Source organism: Nematolebias whitei, chromosome 20, assembly GCF_014905685.2.
Source record: "Nematolebias whitei isolate Nwh7 chromosome 20, NemWhi1, whole genome shotgun sequence".
In the NCBI taxonomy this organism is placed as follows: domain Eukaryota; kingdom Metazoa; phylum Chordata; class Actinopteri; order Cyprinodontiformes; family Rivulidae; genus Nematolebias; species Nematolebias whitei.
Window position 1 is genome coordinate 28,112,602 of NC_056517.1, and position 14,436 is coordinate 28,127,037.

The 14,436-nt window shown below is 39.9% G+C and overlaps 1 protein-coding gene across 1 annotated transcript; it reads right to left on the reverse strand.

The window, feature by feature from the left end:
* Positions 1–522: 522 nt before the first annotated feature.
* Positions 523–8,831, reverse strand: LOC119426390 (the record flags this gene model as incomplete). Its single annotated transcript, XM_037693954.1, is given in 4 exon segments — positions 523–2,042; positions 2,673–3,732; positions 5,513–5,629; positions 8,712–8,831. Coding segments are annotated over 4 exon segments (2,817 nt in total), but the record flags the coding sequence as incomplete, so codon positions are not given.
* Positions 8,832–14,436: the final 5,605 nt, after the last annotated feature.

A 14,436-nucleotide genomic window follows, 5' to 3' on the forward strand; every position in this document is an offset into this window, starting at 1 on the left:
CAATGTGTTGTTAAGGTGGCACCATGGCTCTGTTGGTAGAGCTGTTGTCTCTCAGCAAGAAGGTCACATGGTTCAAATCCTGGCCCAGGACCATTTCTTGGTGGAGTTTGCATGTTCTCTCTGTTCAGGTGTGGGTTTTCTTCAGGTACTCCGGTTTCCTCCCACAGACCAAAAACATGCATGTTAGGCTGATTGATAACTCTAAATTGTCACTAGGTGTGTGAATGTTTGTCTTGTTTGTCTCTCTGTGTCCCTGTGATGGACTTGCGACCTGTCCAGGGTGTCCACCCCCACCCCTCATCCCCTGCATAGTGACCACTGGACATGGGCACCATGTAAAGATAATAATAATAATAATAATAATAATACTTTATTTATAAAGCCCTTTAAAACAACCACAGCTGCCACAAAGTGCTGTACATATAAAATCAAGAACATTTAAACACATAAAAACAGTTGTTAAAACATTAAGATCAATAAAAGTAATAAAAACAGTGCAGATCAAATTCAGTGTGTGCTAAAAGCCAGGGAGTAAAAATGTGTTTTTAAAAGAGTTTTAAAACTGGACAGTGAAGGGGCTTGTCTGATGGGAAGAGGGAGATCATTCCACAGTCTTGGAGCAGCAACAGAAAAAGCTCTGTCCCCTCTGAGCCTCCGCTTAGACCTCGGCACCTCCAGGAGCAGCTGATCAGCTGATCTGAGGCACCGAGCAGGAGAGTATGGGTGAAGCAGCTCAGAGAGGTAGGATGGAGCAAGACCATTTAAACTTTTAAAAACAAATAAAATAATCTTAAAATGAACTCTAAAATGAACAGGCAGCCAGTGGAGTGAAGCCAGAGTGGGGGTGATGTGCTCCCTTTTTTGAACTCCAGTTAGAAGCCAAGCAGCAGCGTTCTGGACCAACTGGAGGCGTCTGAGGGAGGACTGGTTAACTCCAAGGTAAAGAGCGTTACAGTAATCCAGCCGAGAGGTGACGAAGGCATGGATTACTGTTTCCAGCTGCTGTTTTGTAAGGATGGTCTTTACCTTAGCCAGCTGTCTGAGGTGATAAAAACTGGTCTTGACCACCGCTCCAATCTGGGACTCTAATTTAAAATCACTGTCCATTTTAAAACCCAAGTTAGAAATAGTTTTCTTTACATGTGGTGCCAGAGGGCCCAGATCAACAGGGCAAGGTTCACAAGAGCCACTAGGATCAAACACCATCACTTCTGTTTTCTTTTCATTGAAATTTAAGAAGTTTAAAGACATCCAGGCTTTGATGTCTTCAAGACACAACAGAAGTGGCCTAATTGAGGGGGCATCTTTCTTTTTAAGTGGCATATAGATCTGACTGTCGTCAGCGTAACAATGAAAAAAGATCCCATGCTTTCTAAGGATTGATCCCAATGGAAGCAGGTAAAGGGAGAAAAGCAGGGGACCTAAAATAGAGCCCTGTGGAACCCCAAAACACAGAGGAGCAGTGGAGGATTCAGACCCAGCTATGTTGACAGACATGGTTCTGTCTGCCAGATAGGACCTAAACCAGCTCAGTGCAGTACCACAAATACCCACTTGGCGCTGTAAGCGTGATATTAAAATGTTATGGTCCACGGTATCAAAGGCAGCTGTTAGGTCGAGCAGGACAAGAACCACATGTTCACCAGAATCAGTAGCCATAAAAATATCATTAAAAACTCTGACTAGAGCTGATTCTGTGCTGTGGTGAGTTTTGAAGACAGACTGAAAAACCTCCAGGATATTGTGCTCATCCAGAAAACATTTGACCTGTGAATATACAATTTTTTCTAAAATTTTTTAAATAAAAGGCAGCTTGGAGATGGGCCTAAAATTAGCCAAGACAGTTTGGTCTAGGCTAGGCTTTTTAAGCAGGGGCTGCACCACAGCATGTTTAAAACTTATTGGGACAACACCTGAGGACAGACTGCTATTGATAACGGCAAGAATCATCTGCCTGATGCTGGAAAATACCTCTTTTAAAAGACGAGGGGGGACAAGGTCACGAGGAGAACCTGATGGTCTAATATGGCCGACTACATCCTCTAAAAGGGTCAGGGTCACTGGTTCAAATCTATCAAACACAGCCAGGCAGTGGACCAAGCAGGAGGGGTCAAAAGCAGGGGCTGAAATAAGGGCCCTTGTGGTAACAACCTTATTTATAAAAAACTGCAGGAAGTCATTACAAAGTTCAGTAGAGGCTTCCAGACAGACAGGTTGTGGGGCCTTCAGGACAGAGTCAATAGTTTTAAAAAGGACACGTGGATTATTATGATTGGACACAATAATATCTGACAAGTGTTGTTTTTTGGCCTCTTTAACAGTGTTCTGGTACTGACGTTGACAGTCCTTTAAAATGTAAAATGAAACCTCCAGTTTATCCTTTTTCCACCTCCGTTCAGCTCTGCGGCACTCCTGTCTGGCTGCAATAGTTTTTTCATTAAACCAGGGTTCAGATCTGGCTTTAGGCCGCACCAGTTTAGATGGAGCTACACAGTCCAAAATGGTTTGACAGGAGGAGTCAAACCAGGAGCTCAGCTGTTCGGTGTCAGTAGCAGAGCCAGAGGGAGCACGGAGCTGTTCAAAGTCAGCAGAGAACTGGCCAGCAGTGGAAGGGTTAAAAATTCTACATCGCTGGGCAGGAGCGCAGGATTTAACTGGAGCACAGGACAAACCAACATCAAATAAAACAGGCCTATGGTCAGAAATCACATTATCATATAGTTCCAGGTCGTTCACAGACAAGCCGTGAGAGAGAACCAGGTCCAACGTGTGTCCATATTCATGTGTGGGACCAGCCACCCACTGAACCAGGTTAAATGAGTCAGTGAGGCTGAGAAAGTCCTTCACCAGTGGTTTCTCTGGGCAGCATACATGTATGTTAAAATCCCCAACAATAAGCACTCGATCATAGTTTATCATTATTCCAGTCAGGAAATCAGAAAAGTCATTCAAGAAATCCTTATTATATTTAGGGGTTCTGTAGATGACAGCGCACAGCACGGCGTGTGAGCGACCCACCTCAAATAAAGTCACCTCGAAGCTGGAGAATGAAGATGGTGCAGAGCATTGCTTGCATTTAAAGTTGTTTTTATAAACCACTGCCGTTCCTCCTCCACGGCCTGACATCCGAGGGGAGCTTAGATAAGAGCAGCCGTCTGGTAGAAGTTCAACAAAAACACTGGAGTCATCAGCCTCAACCCAGGTCTCTGTGATGCAGAGCAAATCCAAATGACGGGAACTGAAAAAGTCCCGCAGGATGAAAGTTTTGTTTGTCAGAGATCTGGTGTTCACCAGGCCAATCCTGGCAGAAACCACAGCATGTAACCTGACGGGCGCTAGGGCCCTGTGCAGCGTCTTCAGGCTCTGCAGGTTCACTCCACGCCGGTGGAGCCGAGAGAAGCAGGAGTGGTGGGGGCGAACGCCCGCATCCAGGCCGGTGACAGGTAGCAGGTAGCTGTCAACAGGATCCAGAAACCGCCAAGGCACAGAGAAAGACGGAAATAATCCATTTCTTGTCTGAGAAATGGACGTAGAACGGGCCAGGCAGATCTTTAGTTTCACCAGCTGTCCTCCACGTTTACCGCGGTAACGACGACGTTTCCGCCGGAGGGGCAGCACAGGTGCCCGGAGGAGATGAGCTGGAACTCCTGACAGGAGCGGGGGTAAAGTTTTCTGTCCACCATAATCAAAGGCATTGAGATTGCCAACAACATGTCGAATATCCAGGAGGGACTGGCAATTGTACACAAGCACAGACTTAGTGCTGAGCACAAAACAGAGAAATAAAACAAACCAAACCATGAGTGACAGACGAACGGCCACACACACTGGCGCCATCTTACACAATGTGTAATGGATGTGTTGTAAATATTGACAATATTGCCACCTACTGGCATTGAAAGGTCATTTCAGTATTTTGTTATAAATTTTTAAGTTATTGTTGTTGTTTTTATTATTATTATTATTTATTTATTTATTTTATTTTTATTTTTTGGTTTAGTTTTTTTTTTTAATGTAGTAAAATTATCAGTTTTAAGAGTTAGTAGTAGGGGTCCACCGATTGCAGTTTTCCAGCCGATCTCCGATCACCGATTTCTAAAAAGTCTGACCTGCCGATTCCGATTTTGGCCGATAACAATTTTGTTTAATAAGTGATACTGCAAGGTGTTATAAGGTCACAGTGCACCTTCAATTTTCCAATCTTACTTTATTGAAAAACATACCCTTGAACAATACAAACTTGTTTTAACTGGCCATGAGGTAGTGCTCTGAAATATAAATGAAGTTCAGACAATTGTTGTTAAAAACAAACAAAACAAAAAAAATCGGTAAAATCGGTTTCTCATGCAAGTATCGGCCGATTTCCGATTTCCCAAATTAAGTTAGTAGTATATGTGGGAAATAGTTTGGCAAATATTTTGTCATTTGGAAAAAGATTTTGTAGTGGACTATGTTTCACAATTTGCAACTTTATAAAATCATGAAACAACATTCATCATCATTTTATTAATAAGCTAAGATCAGCACAGATTTCACAGAGAAATGGTGATGATTAAGAAATATAGAAATCACTGATATCTGGTCTCAGCCTTAAATGACAAACTCATTAAGCTGTTTACTCCGTTTTGTGTTTTGCAACACTTTCTTTGCACATATAGCAAACTATATTTTTTGAGAATACAGCTAAATGTAATTTAATTGGCAAATTTTATTTATGTTACGCCCTAATACTGACAGTGTTGTGTTGCTTAAATGTACAGGCAGGAATAAAGAATTGTCTGCCAGCATTTCTAGCCCTTGCTTTCTCCCTATCCATAATAAGCTGATTACACTTCTGCCTTTACCCGAATGACTGACATAAGCTCTACAGGGTGCTCCTCATCATGAAAAACGCCCCTGCTAAAGCAGAAAACTTGGACAAAAATACATTTGTCATCTTTGGATCATTAGCGTTCCCAAACCTTACCCTAAAATGAGATGCTGGGATTGGTTCTCATTATTTTACTTTTCTTCTTGTGCATGCTTTATCACGGCGAGGAACATTTAATTTATTCTCCTGTGCCCATAATGGATTCCCATCCTCGCAAGTCTTTAACAATGAAAACAAAACTGCGGTTGAGACATAATTTCCCCGAGGTTAAAATGTAACAGACAATGATTAACAGGGCTCCTTTTCATTTAATTTGCAGACGCCAGAATCATTTTCAGCATGATAACATGCATTTATTACAGCGGAGTGCTGAGGAAATATTTACCAGATGGCTGAAATGAATGTGACGTTGCATATTCCTTTGTGCTAAATTTAAGTCCGTGCATGTACGCCGCGTCGTTAAGAATTTGCATATCATTTTTAGCAACCGTGCAGTAAACTGTAAAAATGTAAAGGGGGGACAAATAACAACAGAGAGAATTCCCAGCAGATCTTCAAGCTCCGAGGCAAAATGTAGAAGAAAAAAAGTACAAGCAGCCCACAGCTGGAGATAATATTGTCAGTAATTACTCCCATCCCTACTGGGCAGAAGACCTCAGCGTTGTCTGTTTCTCTGTCATATCTGGGCCAGTTGCACATCTCATTCCAGCCTGCATCGGCTCTGTCAAGCATCAGTGAGGGGGGAGGCATTAGTGGACCCTGGAGAGGAGCGGGATGAGGTGATAAGAACATCAGAGGAAATCCGCCTCATTTACTGCTACACACTGCTGATAGTGTGGCTTTCTGATCTGTATAAACAAAAGGTGTGCAGTGCTTTGCATGCACGTTTGTGTGAAAGAGAATGTGTTGATTATTTAATACAATTTTATACGTTTTGCACAGATTGTTGTAAGAATTCAAGTCACGTCACGTATTTCAAAACGATGTTAATAGGCATTATTATGCTCCCTACAAAGCAGGCTGTGTTTTCAGCTGCTGTTACCAAATGTTGGGGGAAATGCTCAATATATTTATCCATTACTTCTGGTGATTTAGTTTTATGTGAATTAAATGCATGCTAGCAGATCCACAAGGAAATAATAGGACCTAAGAGGTAATCATTTGCATTTTTATAAGTATTTCAAGTGGCATTTGGAATGATGAAGTTCAGTTTGATTTTCTTTTTTAATCGGCATCACACACACTACTGTATTAAATTAAATGAAACAAACAAAAAATAATAAAATAAAATAAAACCCTCTTAGTAAGATTTTTAATTATATACCACCCACACATCCAGCAAGTCTTTAACATTATCACATAACCAAAGCAGCTATTAACTTTGAATATTGTCAGTAAAAGGTAAAAAGTTGTGAGGTGAATTGGACAGTAGCACTTGTTTAAAATAAAAACAACTTTCCCGTTCATATTCATTTGACATTTGAGACTTTACAGACATGTTTATTAGAACAAAACCCCTTTGGTATCACTTTATGTATTTTACGTCTGGTAAATAGCCCAGTCAAGTTGTATTAACACTGTTTGCAGGCAAACATTAGTCATTGTTTAAAACCCGAAAATTAAGATAGAGTGCAATAAGCATCACTCAGAGGATTGTGGTAAGAACAGTTTAATTAGCAGGATGCTGATGAAAAACGTTGCAGCACAACGTAGATAGGGCAGCCTTACCTGCTGAAAAATAATCCATCAAAAATATTTGCCTTTTTTAAAGTTGCACAAGATTAAGCTGTCATTGGAATAAAATGTGTTTCTTTTGGCTGCTTACCACAGCTAGCAAACATGCACAAGATATTTGGAAATAGTTTTAAGGGGGATGCGCCTTCTGTTGCAACCTGGGCTCACACCTGCAGCCTCAGTTTTTCCATAATGCAATGTACAGAACCAAACTGCAAACACTTTAAATTAAAACTTGATCTCCAAACTATTTAAACACCCTCACATGCTTTTAAAAAAAAAATCTGGTTTTCCTATGCAAGTGTGGTATTGTTCCTCCAAAAGTCTACATTAAGTTCCTGTCAACTTTCTTGTGGGTCTGCTGGCGTACTGCATCCTTGCTATGAAAAACACCCTTACATGAGAAGTGCTGTTTGACTGGCACAAGGGTGTAAAGTCACATGTAACGACATTGTGCTGCATTGCATTTCCTGCAAAAATCCTGTGTGAATGCTTATTGCTGAAGAACTTGCTGAAAAACAGCTGAACTTTGCTACAAAAGCATGCTGACTTTTAGTTGAAAAGGAAGAACGAGCCTAAAGAAGAATGCAGGAAGAACACATATTTGCTGAATTGGGTTTTAATGAACAGAAATTAGCAAAGCATTTACGATAATAGCTAAAAAAAGAAGAAGCTGAAATTAGAAAAAACATTGCTGAAAACTAGCTGAATAGGCAGAAAGAACATACCAGAAGGAAATGGAAATAAATGAGCGAAAAAATGTTGATTTAGCTGAACCAGCTAAAAGAACCACAAAACAGCTAATATTAGCTGAAATAACTAAAACAAGTAGCTATAAGCTGAAAAGAGCATAACAAGCTGAAATGAGTGTAAAGAGGTTAATTAGGATGAATGTAGCAGAAATTACCACAAAAAAAATCTTGAATTTATTTGAAAACAGCTGAAATGAGCTAAAAAATGCAAAAAAGTTAGCTGAAAAGTTAGAACAAGTTTAAAGTAAAAACAAAAAGAACACATTTTGTCCAATTAGACTGAAAGAAGCAGAAATGAGCACAAAAAAAGGGGTCCTTTATGATGCAGGTGGTCCTCTTCCTGCATCTGGAGGTGTAGATGTCTGTGATGGTGGGGAGGCTGACTCCAACAGTCTTCTGTGCAGCCTTCACCACTCTCTGCAAAGCTTTTCTTTCTGCAGCTGTGCAGCCTCCATGCCACACGTTGATGCTGGAGCACAGGATGCTCTCGACTGCACACCTGTAGAAGGAGGTGAGGACTGAGCTTCCCAGACCAGCTCGTCTCAGCCGCCTGAGGAAATAGAGCCACTAATGAGCTTTCTTGATCTGACTGGAAGTGTTGTTGCCCCAGCTGAAGTTGTCATTCAGGTGTACACCCAAGTACTTGTAGCTGGAGAGCACTTCCACTGCAGATCCTCCTATGTTGTTTATTTATTTATTTATTTATTTATTTATTTTTTGGGGGGGGGGGGGGGGGGTTTGTTCCGTCTGAAGTCTATGGCCATCTCCTTCAGCTTCTTCACATTGATGTGAAGGTTGTTCTTCCTGCACCAGCTCTCCAGGTGTTCCACCTACCTGTAGCTGGACTCATCATTGTTTGTGATGCATCCCACCACCACTGTATCGTCTGCAAACTTAACAATATGACAGCCTGGATGGGCAGGTGCACAGTCATACATGAGCAGAGTGAACAGGAGGGGGCTCAGCACACAACTTTGAGGGGAGCCACTGCTGAGGGTTATGGTGGATGAGGAGAAGTTGTGGATCCTCATAGACTGTGGTCTGTTTGTTAAAAAGTCTAGGATCCAGTTGCAAATGGAGGGGCTTAGTCCTAGTGTGAAAAGTTTGTCCATCAGGGTTTGGGGGATCATGGTGTTGAAGGCAGACGTGAAGTCCACAAAGAGCATACGGACGCAGGAGTCCTTCTGTTCCAGGTGGGTGAGAGCAGTGTGGACCACAGAGGAGATGGCATCTTCTGTTGATCGATTCTCGCAGTATCCATACTGGTGAGGGTCTTCGTTGATGTTGATGGTTGTTTTGATGTGGGTCATGACCAGTTTTTTGAAGCATTTAGGGACTATCGGGGTGAGGGCTACTGGCCGATAGTCAGTTAGACCAGTCGCTGTAGAGCGCTTTGGGACTGGAATGATGGTGGCATTTTTCGGGTAGGTGGGAACTGTTGCCCAGGTGAGTGAGGAGTTAAAAATGTCAGCCATCACCTCACAGAGCTGATCGGCTCAGTCTTTCAGCACCTTCTTGGGTATGTTTTCTGGGCCAGTTGCTTTGTGAGGATTAATCCTCATTAAACTGAAATGATAACACGCTGGCAGAAAGAAGGTGGAAGAAGACAAAACTGTTGTAGTTAGCAGATATAATCTAAAAGGATCACAAAACAGCAGAATAAACAGCTGAAATTAGCTGAAAGTTGCTGGAAAAAGTTTCAGTTAGCACAAGGAAGCTGAAAGAAGCTTAACCAATACAAAATGTGAAAAGATCAGTAAAAGGTTGTAAACAGATCTAAAGATTTGAAGGGTGTAAAATGAGCTCAATTCATTTTCTATTAAAAAAAAGTTTCAGAAAAGGCTAAATAGTTCAAAAAGCTCAAGTTGCACTAATACCAAAAGTCATAGCAGGATTGTCTTGAAAGACCAGAACGGTTTGATATATGATTTGTTGAAATGACAAAAATTGTGGAACAAGAAAGATGTCTAAAATTGTACTGAAGAAAAATGGATCACAATAATGTGAATCATAAACATTCACACTATTGTTATCAAGCGGAACACAAGTTCTATAAACCTTTTAGACAATAAAAGCCAACATGCTTACTCAATTGCACTAAAAGTCTCTGTGAAGAAACAATTTTTTCAGCATTGATTTAATATGACCAACAGTGTGGGCAGCTCTTCTGTGAAAAGGTTGGTTGTTTCTCAGAACAAGATTAACTCCTGCTCAGACACTGCTGTGCACAGCTGCCTGGCTATTCTATATGTTTCTATATGTAATTGCTTTTCAACCTAACAGTATGGCACCTGGCATTTTTCAGCTTTTACCTCTTGTTACGCTCTTCATTATGTTAAATGCAGTAATACCTGTAATTTTATAGTTGCAGCTAATGAATCCATGTGGATTGTATGCATTTTCTCCTGCATGTAGTTATTCTTGTCTCTCCTGTATGCGGTGCTCTAAATAACGCTATTGCATTGGGAATTATCCCAGCATGTGGCTTGATGAATCTTTAATTGGTCGACTTGGAAAAAAAAAAACTGCTATATTTTTTTCATTTGACCGTAATAGTTGAGTATCACTTGAAATGTGAAGGATGTAACAATAAAAAAAAATGGTGCAGTGAAGTGAGCAAACTAATCACCACCAACAGGCTTTACTCAAAACTGTCAAACTGATTTCTTCAGTGCGAGAACAGAGCACTCAGGCGTAGAGAAATAAAAGGAGAAAAATATCTGCAGGTTTTGTTCTATACACCTTTGGCCCTGTTTTTTTCCCATTAAAGACAAAGTTTAGTGAGAGCTCTTCATCAGATAATTGCGATGGGTATTAACACAAGTCCTTAAGCTCATGCTGTCAATAGTTATTATCTACTGCATGACCCAACAGGTGGATGTTATTATCTGCAGAAAATAAGTGGTAATATGGCACAAATAAAATGTCTGAACACTCCATAATCCCCCCATATGAAAAGAAGACACAGGCAAAGGCAGTATTTACTTTCCTGTACCTGAGTAATTGATTGTTTTGTGCTTAGGAAGGAGGGGGGTTGATCACGGCACTATCAGCTTCATTGGCTTCAGCGTGTGAGTGAATCAATGCATTGACACCAGGGTAGTTCTTGTGCCATCAGTCAGCCAGCCCATCTCATCACTCGGTTTATTCATCCATGGTAAACAATAACAACCTTCATGCTTGCCTGAGGTTCTTTCTATAATCACTCGAGCATATAGGACTGAGATATAGCCACCTGGATAGGTTGATCTGGTTCTTACAGATGAGCAGAAGTGTACCTCAGAGTCCAGCACCAAAGATGTGTCCTCACAGTCCAGGGAATGAGCAGATAATGGGCTCATATGCATAACACTGACATGGGGTTGGATTGGACCGCTCCCTGACAGCATGTTGTGCTCTCTTAAGTGGAAGACTGGATTCAGATTAAATTAGTCAGTGCTCTTTGCTGTAAAGCCACAAGGCAATACGAATATTGTAGGCATTTAAACGTAGCACTTTCTTTACAGCTGCTGAAGGAGCTATATTTATTAGGATGCTGACTGTTGAAGCTAAATATAGGTTACACTTTTTTATACTATACAGAAAATTACATGAAAGTTGTATTAAAACAAATAACCTTTGTGATTTAGTGACTTCCAAGTCCTGCTTCCTTGAGTCTTCCAATACCTCCTTGTCCTCTATGTCTTCGCCCTGGGATCATCTTGTTCCTACAATCACCAAACATCAACCTAGATCAGAAAACTATCAATGCCACTCACCTCCTCTGGATCACCTTCACCTCAGTGGAAACCTAGGACCTCGTTCTCTCCCTTCTCTCCGACTCCATCTACAGTACAAACATTCGTAAGAAAGTTTTCAAACTAATATTCATTATTCAAGCAACCTGCCGATTTACAAAATACTCACCGTGTCCCTTTTCTTCCCTTCCATCCCTGTAGATATCTACACCTGTAAACAAAAGCACTTTTGAACACCTGACTCTCTCTTCCTCATTCTGCTAACTTGGGGTCAACAACAAAAAATATGTTAAATGGAAAATTTAAAGAGTTAAGCGCCTTTCCCAAATTAGGAACAAATGATCTAAAGTCAGACAGAGATCAATTAAAATACATGCACTATTTTTAAGAAACTTTAGTTAGTTGCATCGTCTGCTTTCACAATCCAGACGTGATGAGTTGCTAGTAATATTGTACTTCCTGCTGAACAGCAAAGGACATCACTGCATCAAATTGACAAAGGCATGCAAAGGCACATAATCAAAAGCCCCTCTACTGTAATGAGGCAGAAATATTAAACAGTACATCCTTTGCCTTTGATCCACGGTACCACCTTTGGGCATGATAATAAGTCTGGATGCTAATGTGTGAAGTACCAACAGTAGAGACTAAATGCTCTGGATAGGTGGTGAATATGAATAGGATTCGGATCACACAAAGAAGTTCCAGGACATGCAAGAAGTTCTGTAAAACATTTTGGATAAAATCCTAGAAGTACTGTGGTGTCTGAGGACTTCTTGAATTATCTCTCGGAACTGCAGTCAACAGTCAGGCAAGGTGTCATTGAGGCTAAATGAACCTAAGACCTTTGTTTTAGTTGGGCAAAAATCAAATTCATTGCCAAGGCAGGGTAATCTGAATGTACATATAACACATTGCTAATGAACTCAACAGAAAATTGGGTTTCATACAAATACCCCCAAAAATGCTGTTGTCAGCATTTTTAGTACCTTTCACGACACAGAGCACAACAAAACACCACTTCATTTGCTTCTGGACTGCAATGCTACAAAGTGCCACATCATTTACAAACAGGGATGCTTGTGAAGTTTATGAAGTGTCTATTTCAGCATTCAGACTTTATTTTAATGCATAATGCAGGACTGCGTTTTACTCTAATACCCATTTGCAGTGCAATGAAAAGTAATTGGCAGCTGAGATCCAAGGTTAAATGGGCCAATATTGGGTTTTCAGTCAACAACCTAATCCAGTGGGTAAAGCCATGAGACAGCTTGACAGAAGTGCACAAATATCAGCCATACTGTGATTATATCATCATCCTTTAACTTCCAACTGCCAGCTCAGTTTTAACTGAAAAGTGTTTCTTTTTATTTAGTTACACACTGCAGGTTCTTTGATCCTTCAGTCAGCAGTCAGCTGAGGCTTGAGTATGGGAAGAAAGTTCCTCGAAGTAAAATCTAAAGGAAAGGAGGAAGCTGAAGAACTCTAAACACACCAGCAAATATGAAGGAGAGAAAACAAAATAAATCTTGTAAAATCAGAATGAAATAATGAATAATGTAAGTGGTTCAGTTGCCCATGTTTGCTTATTTACTTTCCCAGTTTAGAGTATTATTTCCTTGACTTGAATTGTTTGCTGTTGGCTTTTTAATGCAAATACCCCATCTTAAATATCCAAATGTTAGTTTATCAGTTTCAATATATTTTGTTTAAAGCATAGCTCTTTATAAAAATGGACATGTCTAACTGTTAGCATCACATAAGCAGCCATTATTTTCAGTTTTCACAGAAAAGCATTGGGCCAGAATAAGCTATGGTGCCTATACTAACAGAAACATCCTTTCAGCTCGTTTTTCTACACACAATGTGATACTTACAGAAGGTCTGCATCTGATTCAGTCTTTACACCAAGTGTAAACACAATCCCAGAACAATTTGGGTCTGATATGGTGAAGTGGAAATGGAAAAGAAGGTGACAGAAGATAAAACTAAACAGACAATTTCATGGAGCTTGCTCCTTAATTATTGTAGGTGCATTGAATAAATACTGCTGTCTGGCAATTGAGCGAAAGCATGGCTGCTTTGGTTTTATTAGAAGGCCTTGCTAAGAACAAGGATTTAAAGGTTGTTGTTTTTTTTTTAGAGCACAAACTGATAATTTAGGGGTCCAAGAGGTATTTTCCTTTTAATGTTTATATATATATATATATATATATATATATATATATATATATATATATATATATATATATATATATATATATAGTTTTTCTTATTTTATTTTAATTTGTATGATGGAAGTGTTAAACATTTCTAACAAAAGTTGTTGTTTTTTTCAATGATTTCCTGCATTGCATCTATAAAACAATTTAATGTCAAGTTTTTAAGTTTCTCCCCTTTTTATGTTTTTTTTATTTTTTACATCTATGTTTCCACTACATTTATAATTTTGAAGGACGTCTGTGGAATACATTTTCACCAAAAAAGAATGTTAGGAGTCACAAAAGAGAGTAAGCATTAAATTTATTTGAACAGATGTGCATGTTTCTTTTTGGCTGTGTACATTCAGTTCTAATTATACATTTAAACCCAGATGTTGTCTTTTACAGGAGTTCAGAAACCTTCTTCTCTTCATCACTCCATCATCTCAGCTGAACTTCAGACTTACTAAAAACCTCTGAGGCTGCAGCAACCCATGAGGATTTCCTACAGTGACATCATCTGATCATCTCCCATCTGAATTCCACCACTAAAACTACATAGACACTGAGGTTTTTCTGTTATTATGGAATGACAACCAGCCTTTGTGGAAAAATCTCTAGCCCAATCAGGGAACTGAATTTGTACAGAAAGTAATTGTTTTGCGTTCCTTGATGTCTCAGAGCCTTTACCATCACAGTCATGGAAATGGAAATGACATACATGATCTGTGACTTACTCCATTTAGTTTAGTGTGATGACCAGATTCCTCTTTTTGGAGATGAAAAATAACATTCACCTTCATCTTTCTGTCTTGGATAACATTCAAACTGTGAGAAGTGAGCCTAAACAGTTGATTAGGTTGGTTCATACAAACCTCTTTTCCTGCAACAAACAACTCATTTGTAAAACAAGCACACGATGGTGGAGCATTTATACAATAATCTCTGAGTTCAAAGTTTCTGCTCTGTTCTGCACTACTCGCCCGTGAATTAACACAGCGCTATTGTGCAATGTTGCATCACATTTTGATGTTCAGAATGTTGATGAAAATCTTTTAATAAATTCTTCAGCTAAGTTTAACGTGCTGAATTTGTGATGGCTGCTGTTGAGCAAAAAAAAAAAAAAGACAACACGAGATTTG